At 44.9% G+C, this 12,443-nt stretch overlaps 1 protein-coding gene across 8 annotated transcripts in view; it reads left to right on the forward strand.

Annotated features, from left to right (window-relative positions):
- The window catches only part of Hydin (HYDIN axonemal central pair apparatus protein), a 358,781-nt gene that overhangs the window by 202,462 nt on the left and 143,876 nt on the right, over nt 1-12,443 (forward strand). For all 8 annotated transcript variants that reach the window (XR_013430979.1, XM_078032635.1, XM_078032636.1 and 5 more), the window contains one exon: nt 574-887. Coding sequence is in view for 7 of the 8 variants with exons in the window: in XM_078032635.1 (XP_077888761.1) it covers nt 574-887 (314 nt within the window). In the remaining variant the exon portion in view is untranslated. The remainder of the gene's footprint in view (nt 1-573; nt 888-12,443) is intronic.

A 12,443-nucleotide genomic window follows, 5' to 3' on the forward strand; every position in this document is an offset into this window, starting at 1 on the left:
TGTCTTAGTCTGTGTTCCATTGGTATAACAGAATTAGGTGAAAGTGGGTGATTGATAAAGAATAAAAATTTATTGCATTTATTTGGGCACACTGCTCTGGAATCTGGGGAGTCCAAATGCAAGATACCCATGAGGGCACTGTGTTGCTTCAATTCCTGGTGCTAAGCAGAAGGGCAAGCAGGTGTGTGTGGAAGAGAGGATTCAAGAGGCAACCTCACTTTATCACAGTGCACTCTCCCAGTAATGGATCCAATCCTGGGACAGCAGGACTCTCCCCTGCAAGAAAGGTATTAATCTATACTGAGTGCTCCACTCCCATGAACTGAACTCCACCCACTAGGTACTCCTGGAACTGCCCCAGTGGCAATCAAATCTCAACATGAGTTTTGGAGGGAACCATAGAACTGGCTGTTTAATTACATACTCTGTGTGTGTGTGTATGTAAACACTAATATGTATGTATGTGTAGATCTGTATAAATATACAAATATATAAATGACCTTGGTTGTTTCATGTATTATATTGGAAATTCATAGTATAAAAGTTGGTAATTCCCCGTTATCTTGATTGTAGCCTATTACACTGGACATTGATGAAGAAAAACATCTGCTGGTCAAATTCGACCCCACCTACAGAAATGATTTCAACAACTGGGTTGCAGAAGAAGTGCTGGCAATTAGGTATATGGAACACCCTCAGGTGGACAGCCTGAACCTGCGTGGAGAAGTGCATTACCCCAACCTCAGCTTCGAGACCATGGAGGTGGATTTTGGCTGTATCCTGAATGACACGGAGGTCATCCGCTACATTACAGTCACCAACTGCAGCCCCTTGGTTGTGAAGTTCCGCTGGTTCTTCCTTGTGGACGATGAGGAAAATAAGATAAGGTACAGAAATCCCAGACCTCTACTGTCGGTTCACTTTCTCTTTCAGGCTCCACACTGGGTTTCCTGTGTTCTTCATACTGGTCTTTCATGGACATTTTTAGCTCTGACAACTGATTACTGAAAGAAGTGTCAAAGAGTCTGATGTCAGGGTTCATCCTAGATTTCCAAACAGGAAAAGCAGATACGACATCTTTGAAGGCCCCAGTCACCGCCATATTAGCAAAGCAATATCCATATGCCTGTTTTCATTTGAGTCTAGTGGTTAGATCATGAGAAATTCATCACTAAAAATAAAGTCTGTATAGAGTTTTTTTAAACTTATTATTTGGTTGGGATAAGAACACTTAACATGAGATCTACCCCTTAACACATTTTAAGTGTACAATACAGTTTTATTCACTTGTAGGTACAACGTTATGCAGAAGATCTATAGAACTTATTTCTCTTGCTTAACTGAAGCCTTCTGCTTATTGAGGCCCATTTTCCTCTCCCTTCAGCCTCTGCAACCATCATTCTTGCACTCTTTCATTTATGGATTTGACTATTTTAAATAACTCAAATAAGTGGAATCATTCAGTATCTGCCTTTGTGGAACTGGCTTATTTCTCCGAACATGACATCCTCTAGGTTTACCCCTATTGCCATATATTGCAGAAATTTCTTCACTTTAAAGACTGAATGATATTCTATCCTATTGTTTCTAAATTCCACATTTCATGTGTTCATGTGTTTGTTGATGGGCATTTAGGTTGTTTCAACATCTTGGCTATTGTGAGTATTGCTATAATAAACAGGCGAGTGTGAATATCTCTTTGAGATCCTGATTTCTGTTCTTTTGCATAAATATCCAGAGGGGAGTTGCAGGATCTTATGTTATATTTTTATTTTTTTGAGAAAGCTCTATACCATTTTCCCTAGTGACTTCCTTCTTTTGCCTCCCAGCAATAGTATACACTAGTGTACAAGTATCTTCTTTTTTTTCCCCCAGTGGATAATACCACCCTAACAGGTATGAGGTATAGCTCATTGTGTTTTTGATTTGCATTTTCCTGATGATTAGTGACACTGCATTTCTTAATGTATACCTATTGTCTGTGTACATATCTTCCTTAAAGAAATGTCTATTTCAGTTCTTAGGTTTTTTTTTTTAATTGGGTAATTAGTTTTTTAGATTTGGGTTTGGATTTGAGTTTGCTATTGAGTTGTAGGAGTTCCTTACATATTTTTTTGGAGATTAACCCCTTGCCAGGTTTATAGTTTGTAAATATTTTTTTCCACTCTATAGGTTGCCTTTTTGCTCTGTAGATATTTTCCTTTGCTTTTTCCTTATATCTTTTTCATTTGATATAGTTCTAATTGTGTGTTTGTTTGCCTTTAGAATTGTCATAAGCATTTCAAACACAAAATATAGATTGAGTAGGACCATACATTAAGTATGTGCCCCCACTGAGCTCCAATTGGCCTGTTCTGAATATTTCAGTGGATTTCTGTTCTGGTTCCTAGTTGTTATATGTGTAGACACATACAGGGTCATAAAATAATGGAAGGTGGTGAGTCTTGCTTTTCTTCTTAGTTGGGAACCAGGACTGATGGGCTTCATATATTTCCATATTGTATTTTTTTTGACAGCTCACTGTTTTGCATGTGGATGTTGCTTGGCTATTCCTAACTGAGGAGATTCTGTACTGTATCCTTGGTGGCTTGTCAGTGTTTCCTGTACATAATCCTCATCTCATATATGACAGTCTTCCTTTACTTTCCTGTGCTTGTTACCACGGTAACGCCGGCTTACTCTGGATGTCTTCCGTAGACATCTAATGATGACCCACTGTAGCATTGAAGCTGGCAGCCAGTCCTGGGCCTGAGCATCTGAGCCTGCTCATTAAATGCCACAGACTGTTTAGGGTTGGAATGAAATTTTGTAGATGGCAAACATTTAAAATAATTATGGAAAAAAAATCAGCCAACCTGACCTAATGCACTTCAAATATCAGATTTCATGAAATTATTCTGATGTAACACTGCTAAATGAGTTTATTACATCTGGGAGCAAGAAGATCCTTTATTTATTTTTTTCATTTTTTGAGAGACCATTTCCATAATTAAAATAATGATATTTTGAAGTTTACTTGGCCAGTACTAAAGATGATATACTTGTTTTTTTCCACCGATTTAAGAAACTATTTTTCTTTTCTTCAGTATCTTCCTATCTCTTAATATTGAGTCTCTGCTTATAATTCACTTGTTCATTCACTCAGAGAGTCACTTAGAAAATATTTGATAAGTAGCTCTTATGGACTAATATTGTGTAAGGCATCAGGGATGTAAAGGTGAACAACACATGATCCCTGTCCTGAGGCTAGTGAGGGAAGCAGATGTGGAGACCATGGTAGACCCATTGCAATGCCAGGCTCTGAGAAAGATGGTGACCCTGCCCAGCAGAGTCAGTAAAGGGTGTGCTTAGGAGTCATGGTCACATATTTCAGAGAGGAAGGAAAGCATTCTAAGGAACAGAACAGCAGGTACATGTTATATAGAATTCATGGATTCACTTTGTTACAAATCACAGAAAACCTGACCCTAAGTGAAAATTAAAAGGAGAGAGTCATTGATTCCCAAACTCAAAAGCCCAGCTTCATCGGGGCTTCTGGCCTGGCCTAAAACACATTCTGACAATATCATCATCAGAGCCAGGTTCTCTGTCTCTCAGCTCTCCTTGCTTTGGTGGGTGGTTGATCTCATTCTCAGACTCACTGTCCTCTCATAGACACCAAATGACTGCCGGCACTCCTAGGGCCATGTCTTTCCAAACCCTGAACCACTAGAAAGAACATAAGTAATTTGTCCCAGAACTTCTAGGCGATTCACTTCGATCAGACCAACTTAATCACATTTCCTGTCCCCACCCCTGTTTGGAAGGGTGATGCACTAATCCTTGTAGTCCTGGCCACGTGCTCCACACCAGGGGCTACAGATGGTGACCCTGGAGCACTGAGACTGCAGCAGGTGTAAGGGAGTAGATCTCTAACCAACACTGACAGACAAGAGAATGGATGCTAGAGAGCAAATTCCAGGTACCTAACCACAGTGCCACCAGAGAGCGCCATTCACACGGTGGGACCTCAGACTCCCTTGTCTGGAAGACGTCATGGGAGAGGAGTGTGGAGAGGAGGTGTGTTAGCAGTACTGTGCGAGAGCCCTGGAATTCCAAGAGGAACTTAGACTGTTTATTGGAGGCAGTGGTGAGTCTTGTAATCAAGAGAGTAAGAGTCAGGTTTTGGGGGGGTTTTTTCAACAAGATAACTCTCAGCAGCATTCAGCACAGTTGACCCACACATTCCTTTCTTGACTTGTAGAATGCCATCTTCTCTGCTTTTCCTCTTATCCATTTGACTTCTCCCTCTCAGCTCTCTGTCAGTAACAACTGCACCGAAGTCACAGGACTAGGCCTCTTCTCTTCCAAGTGATTGACTGGCCCCCATAGCTTTAGTCAGTCTCTTCCTGAGGCTTCCAAATGTGTATCTAACCTCCACCCCATGCTAGAGTTCCAAGTCCACTACATTCCCAAAGTCTTCTGTTGGATGCCTCCCAGGTGATTCATGGCCAATGTGTTCCACATAAACATTAAGTGACAAGCATGTGGCTGCCCTGATTTAAGTCTTTAATGAGTACCCAGGCTTCTTAAAATCGGGTACAAAACAGCATGCTATTCCACCAGGCTTTGCAGGCGCTGGTGCCTGAGTTCCTCTCAGGTTCCTTCCCACTTGGCTCTCTCCTCACCACACGCCACATTCTTCTTCTTTCTGTTCATCTAACATGCCAGCCTCTGTCCCACCCAGTGTTGTTTCTGTCCAACTGCGCCTTCTGGAAGAAGCTCTTCCCCACTCCCACCCAGACACCTCCTGCTTCCCCTTCAAGTCTCAGCTTCCACATCCTTCCCCCAGGGAAGCTTCTCTGAGGCCTTGCCCAGGCCAGACCCCCAGCCCCGGGCATTGGCAGCCTCACCTCCTTGGAAATGTGTATCACTCACACCTGTATTTACTGCTCAATGTCCATCTTCCCAGAGGGCTCTTAACTCCTGTAAGGACAGGAGCACATCTGTCCCGTCACCCCCGGAGTCCCAGAGCCCCAGAGCCTACCACCATCCTTAGAACAGACTAGATCCTCCCAGAGTATTTTTTAGTTTATCAACTGCTCCTTTCTGGGAATTTATAGAAAGAAAAGAAAGGGGTGGCTTCATAACCAGTTTAAGATTCTTTTCTGTCAATTTTCTGGCACCTGCCCTCCAGACTCCTCCCATGTAGACTATCAGAAAAACACTGGCAGAAGGTCACTTTTATCAGCTATAGCAACGCTAACCTTTTTTTTTTTTTTAACAATTAGAAATCTTCTAAGCCTTACAGTCAGTTTAAAAAAAAAAAAGCATAAGAGAGAGGTTTATTTTTCTTCTATTAGGCAGGTGAAAGGATGCCTAGGCATTCTGAGTACTCCTGTCACAACACATATACCTGTCGTGTGTGTGTGTGTGTGTGTGTGTGTGTGTGCACATCTGTGCATATCTGTGCACGTGTGTATGTGATTTTGCAGGCCATTCTGACTCATTTAAAGCACCTTTGAGTACATTTTTCCCATTGGCCCTCATATCACATATAAGAGCAGAGAACGTAGTAAAATGGACAAGCATGCTAAGTAAGTACTCAGAAGGGGGAGAGCCTTAAAGACCTGCTGATCCATGTTGGTTCACATCCAAGATAGGATTCTAGACTGGCTGTGCTCGGATGACTGTGGGTCCCCCTCACATATGCACATGTGATGAGGACACTGGCTTGAACAGTGAGGGCTGGCTGTGCCTGCTGCTGGAGCTGTCACTACAGGACTGAGCCCCCAGGAGATCCATCTCTTCAGTGCAGCTGGGAAGCTTGACCAGAACATGATGCTTCACAGCACCTTTGTAAGAGAGGAGCACAAGGAAATGCCTGGAATTGAACCAGCCTTTATCTTTAAGAGGCCTGACGGGAGGCCCAGCCCTCAGGGAGCCCTAGCTGGGCTGGCTTCTCTACCTAGTCTCAGAGCCGCAACGCCAAGAAGGTGCTACAACTCAGAACACGAGGCCCAAGAAATCTCCACAGACTGCTTCAGCTCCTCATTTCCAAATCAAAGTATAAATAAATTAAATATGAAGGCCTAAGGGAGCCAAACCCTGCAACAAAGGAGCTTGCTTCCACAGTGATTTTTCTATGATGAGCACCAGTTGCCTGTGTTGATTGGGAGAAGAGGTGGCAGGGCTGCGGGGAGGGTGGAGGGACCCTCATTCCCTGGAACTTCAGTCAGTATCTTCATCATCCCTAGGTCTGTTGCTCTGCTAGTGGAACTTTTCTAACGGGTGATATGTTCGTGGGAGTTGAGATCCTGGGCTGTGGAGTCGGACCTAGAAAGTTGAAATCCGAGCTCTGTCCTCCTAGCCACGTGACCTTGTGCCCCTGGTTTACTCACCTCCATTCTCTGTGGACACTGTGGAAACCTAAGAGTTGTCGGGATTAGGTGAGGTGTGACTATGAAGTTCAGCTGCCCCCAGGATATGCTGAAAGATCCCAAATTGGAAGCTCTTTCTAGGTTCTCCAGGGAGCCTGTCCTCTCCTTCATTCCAAAAATGAGAATGAGAGTTGCAGAATCCTAAAGTATTAGAACTACAGAGTGTTTGGACACCAAGATGAGCAACCCAGACTCCCCTTCCTTTTGACAAAATATAGAATAATCCCTTTCTTATACTAGGCCAAAAGCTGGCCATGGCCAGGAAGATGGATTTTACAGCCCAAAGAATGAGCCCAGTAGGAACAGGAACTACCCCATCTCCCATCTCTTCCATTTCTGTAGGTCAGAAGTATGTAACCCGTCTTACTGGACTGCTGCCAGGTATTCACAGGGCCACCACCAGTGCTCCCTCCGAAGCTCTAGGGAAAATCCCTCTTCTTGCCTTTTCCAACTCCTAGAGTTACTACATTCCTTGACCCATGGCCTCTTCTCCATCTTCAAAGCCCAAAGCCTGAAGTCTTCTGATCTTACATTGTCTCTCTTCCATTCTCTGGAGTGTTGTCATCCTCTGCTTCTTTCTGTTAAGGACATCTGTTATTTTTATCGGTGGGCTCACCAAGAGAGTCCAGGACAATCTCCACTTCTCTGGAGCCTTCCTGTAGTCTCATCTATAATGTCCCTTCTGCCATACAAGGTCGCATTCACAGGTCCTAGTGAACTAGGTTCACTTTATAGCTGTAAAATAAGGAATCTTTTTGTTGTAAGCAATTATGAGCCTGATTCTAACAGAAAAGCAGAATTGTTGATTCATGTAACTGAGAAGTCTGGGTTTCCGCTTCAGGCACAGCTTAATCCAAGGCTAGGACTATGTCACCTGCACGTGGTGTCTCCTCCACTGCCTCTTGGCTCTGCCCTCTGCCATGCTGGCTCTATTCTCAGCCAGGTCCTGCACACATAGTTCAGGGTGACTCAGCAGCTCCAGCTCTCCATATGCTAAGTCTAGAGAAGAGGTAGAGACTCTTTTGGAAAGTCTTGGTGAACGGTTTGCTGTAGCTCATTGGCTCTGATGGACTCCTGTGCCTCTCAGCTTTGACCTAGGGAAATCAGTGTTAGCCCTATGAAAGTTAGAGACAGGCTGGCTCCTGGTGGGACAGGGAAGGTACCTGACCAGAGAAAGAGAGGATGGATGCCAGACAGCAAGAACAAAGATGCCCACCATAGTGACTGATAAAGGCCCATGGTATCTCCCTCTCTAGTCCTAAGCCAAAGAGTTGGGCCCCTGATTATGAAATGGGTTTAAGCTGCTTAGAAGGTTATTTGAGGGGCAAGACCCCCTTAGCAGTATCCCAGAGACTTGACAAACCTGCTCTATCCCTCAGACACTGGAGAAGCATCCCATGATGAGACTTCACTCCCAGCACAGCCCTGACACCGTGGAGCCCTGAGCACCAGCTGTGCAGGTGCCTTATATTTCCTGGTTCTGCAGTTTTGATCTTTGGTATGAAAGGTAGCATGCCTGCCTTTGAGGCCTTAGGCCAAGACCACCAGTACAGTACGAACGAATTCACATCTTTATTATGAGAAAAGCTCTTTTAACTGCTTTCCAGAGCACAAAGAAAAATCTCTCAAGCAGGAAGTCTTTTCTGTAGATAGCTGGGCAATGCCAAATCCTCAATATGGAGACACTGGGAGCAATGAGAGGAAAGCTCTGCAGTTAACCATCAGCAATAACAATAACTGAGTGCATACCACGTGCCCAGCACCACTCTAACTCTAGAGAGTGTGGGTGAGCAGCATCCCCCTTTGAAACTAAGGTCCCAAAGCCTGAGCCCACACAATGGCTCCCAAACCATTTCTGCACTGACTGCAAAGCCTCCACCTTAACCATTGCCTTCTGACAAATCATAGCACATTTGTCTGTTTTATTACTATCTGCCCATTTTTTGCTTAAATGAACCTTCTGTGAATACTCTATCCAGACCTTGTGCTTGGTGCTGTGGGGTTGACAGAGATAACTGAGACCCATCCTGGTCTATGGGAGTTGAGGAACCAACAGAGATAAGCATGGAAACTATTCATGGGGCACAAGGTAGACAGATAAACCCTTGGTATGCACTAGGCATTTCCAAAGATGGCCTTGTTTCATCTTCCCCAGGCCTTGTACACAGCAATTATTTAGAAAACTATTATTGTTGTGACTTTACAAGTAGGGGAAGGGAGACAGAGAAATATCCAGAATAAGCCCAAAGGACAGGAAGAAAAGAGGGAAGGAGAGAGGGAGTAGGAAGCAGTCTTTGCCCATGAAGAACTTCTGAACTAGATGTGAAACAACAGACTCATAAAAACCCACAGCTAGTTCAAGACACAATTTAAAAACACGCTGCCCTCTGCTTCTCCATATTTCAAATATTGCACAGTGGAGAAATCTGGAGGGATGCTCACAGGGTCTCCTGGGGTGGGGAAGAACTTGGTCAGTTGGCCCTAGCAGAATAAGGAGACCCCTGCTGCCCTGGCAGGCCAAGTGCCCAGTGGAGAAATGGAGGTTCGCAGCCTGATCCTGAGCCCCTGGCTCGGTGGCTGAGAGCTCCAAGAAGCGGAGCCTCCTGTGCTAAGAGTGTGTCACTTTTTAGTGACAACCACACCCCAACTGACTGTGAAAGGCAGGTGGTTCCTTCAGGCAGGAACTGAGGATTTCCTTGACCTGACTGTACAGAGTCAGAAACCTTGGGTGTCCCTTCAGCTCTTGTACCACATCGGGCCCCCGGGGAGCACGTTGGCAGCAGAGCCAGCTTCCTCATCCCCTTGGCTCTCTCCTCACTGTGATGCCATCACAGTAAGGCCACAGGTTCTAGAGTTGCAGCCATGGCCTGGGTAGAGCGTCACCGTGGGGCTATAGCCTTGCCTTGCATCCTGCCCGCAGTGCCACTGCCCCCTTCCCATCCTTGGAAGTGGGTAGGAGGAGCTCTAGGGAAAGCCCCCTGTACCCACTCAGTAGGGCATGAATCTCTGGCACCATCCTGCTCTTAACAGGTTTAGAAATTCAAGTTCTGCCTCACGCCACAGAGGCTGAATTGCTTTTCCTCTGGGTATCATTCCTACAGCTTGGTTCCTTGCCACAAGGGAACTAACAATGTCTAACTGAAGGGAGGGGCGACACACAAGACCTAAGATCTAAGGGGTTATTTTGCTTCTCAAGAGCACCATTTATTTAATTAGGCTTGAAGTGCATGTAGAATATAACTATAATTAAATATAATATTTGTGACATGATTTATTAAAGTTTGCTATAGAGTAAATGTCTTTAAATAAGTATAATTTATACACCTGCATATTATTTCACTTGGCATGTTCAGACTCTACAGCAGAACCCTTCTTTATGTCAATCACCTGAGAGCAGAGATGCTGAGTGAAAGAGGGGACAGAGGAGTCCTCCCTCCTCCTCTCTTCCTCCCCGCGGTTCCTGGGCTTTCTCTAGGAACCCATGGGGGCGGGGGCTGAGTTGGCTAATCCTGAATTACTATTTGAGTTACATTAAGTCTATTTAAGCTTACAAAGCAGTGTTGAAAGAAATTCCTACACTAGCACACACTATATTAGTCAGCACCAGCACAAGCTACCATAACAAAATATCATAGACAGGGTGGCTTAAACAATAGGCATTTATTTTCTCATTTCTGAAGGCTGCAAGTCTGGGGTATGGGCATCAGCATGATCAGGTTCTGGCGAGGGCTGTCTGCTTCTCACCTTGTGCTCACATAGCAAAGAAAGAGAAAGCACACGGTTGTCTTTTCTCCTAAGGGCACTTATCCCATCATGAGGACCCCACCCTCATGACCTCATCTAAACCCCGTTATCTCCCAAAGGCCGACCTGGGAAGACCAGGGTGCTGGGGATTAGGGCTTCAACGTATGAATGGAGGGCTGGGGCACACACTAAATTAAAAATTGCGTCAGTAAGTCTTTGCCTGACTCTCAACTCCCAGGAAAAGTCCTGTCATTATTTCATCTACCACACTCTGGGCACTGACAATCCTGGGCTCCTACACACAAAATACTGGGCACATGATTAACTCTCAGAGCAAGTCAGTTGTGTTCGTTTTCTGTCATAGCAAATTATCACAGTTAGTGGCTCAAAGCAGTACAAGCTCACCATCTTACAGTTCTCAAGGTGGGAAGTCCAGAATGAGCTCCACTGGGCCGAGATGAGGGCGTAGCCAGGGTTGCCTTCCTTTCTGAAGACTTGAGAGAATCCCTTCTCTTGCTGGCATTTGGGGGGCTATCAACATTCCTCAGCCTCAGAGCCAGCAACGTAGCATCTGTCTGACCCTTCTTCTGTCATCCTGTCTTTCTCTGACTCTCTTCTTCTGCCTGCCTTTGCCACTTTTAAGGACCCTTTGATTACACTGGGCCTCCCTGAACAGTCCAGGATAATGTCCCATCCAAATTCTCTTAACTTAATCACATCTGTCAAAAACTCTGCCACATAAGTTAACATATTCACGGGTTCTGGGCATGCGGACATGGACATCTTTGGAGTGCCATTTTCTGCCCACCATGGTTATTAATGCAGGTTGTTGAAGTTGTTGGAAACACAGACACCAGAACATGTGTGCTTTTCACAGAGTTGTCAAATTAAATGTCCATTACATAATAAATAGTCAAAGATGGTACTAAAGCTTGTGGTGATGTGGTGGTGGTGGTCTAAGTATTTCTCCAGTTATCTTGTATATTCTCATCCCTAGTCACCATCAAAGGCTCTGAAAGAACATGTATGAATAAAACATGTGCTGTGAGCTGAGAAATAGAGAGGCAGACTACATGGCCCCGCTACCTCCCTGAGCTTCCAAAGTGAGGCCCCACACAGAGGTGGGAAGTACCTTGAATTCCTTCTGGATTTTCATGTGGGTCAACCACAGTGTTGACCAGAGAATTACTGTAGAACCTCACTTTTAATCCCATCATTTTGAACTTCCCAACACTGGAAGAAAACCATATTGGCCTCGTTAAGAATCATGTGAGCCTGAGCAAGAACAAGCAAGCTGGCCCAGCCCTTGAGCTCACTTCAGGAAGATTGTGAAGGAGAAATCAACAAGTAGTGATGATCCTGAAGTTGGGCTGAATTTACAAGGCTCTGGACCCCCAAGGACCTTGTTAACTTAAGAAATTTGTTGTGGTTTATGGCCAGGTGGGAGGTATTGTAGAGGAGGAATGGGTGGGACTTCTCAAGGAGCTGGAGGTGGGTTAGGAATGGGTGCATCAAGGTTGGTGCCTGTGTTTTGGCGGAAAGAACTAGGTAGGTGATGGTTGGGGGGGGACAGTCTAAGACTGGCGGTAGATGGAGAACAAGGGTCTATGACTGGAAAAGATCACGCTAAAGCACCACAAATAGCTGCCACTCCCCCTCCCCAGAGTAAGAATCAATGTAGAAAATAGAAACTCGGGCTCTTTCGGCATGAGGCATGGTGTGTAGGAAGGTGCCGTGTGACACCAGATTAACAATAGAAATCGTCCCCAGCAAACAGGACTTCAGGGATGCATTCGATTATTTTTTACATAGATCTTCAAGTCCCCATGGTACAACTTAGCTCCTCCTGTCACATGATAGCCCGTGGCCCTGAGCCCCACCTGTTCGTTTAAGATCTTCTGAAAGGCTCAGAAAGTGACAGCAATGAGGATGAAGATCTGAGTCCTGCTTGGTCCAGTGAGGACATGGGAGACGTTGAGTGGCTGTGAGGTCTTGGCTTCCTGGGTCCCGGTCCTTTTCACTTTGCAGAGGAGGAGTTAGGGGTGTCAGGATACTGTGGTTTCTCGTGTTAACATTCTGTGATTCTAAGAAGAGGATTAAGAATGGAACTTCTATTTAAAGGGTAGGCAAAATTAGAGGACTCAGCCAAGGAGGCCAAGAAAAAAGACATGGTAAGAGAATCAGTAGAAAGCAGCCACATAATTGAGAAGAAAGAATTTTTCAAGAGAGGGAGCATCATTTCCAGTAATATGATGGTCCAAAATACAAAAACATATATAT

The sequence above is a fragment of the Ictidomys tridecemlineatus genome, chromosome 15, assembly GCF_052094955.1.
Source record: "Ictidomys tridecemlineatus isolate mIctTri1 chromosome 15, mIctTri1.hap1, whole genome shotgun sequence".
Lineage (NCBI taxonomy): Eukaryota > Metazoa > Chordata > Mammalia > Rodentia > Sciuridae > Ictidomys > Ictidomys tridecemlineatus.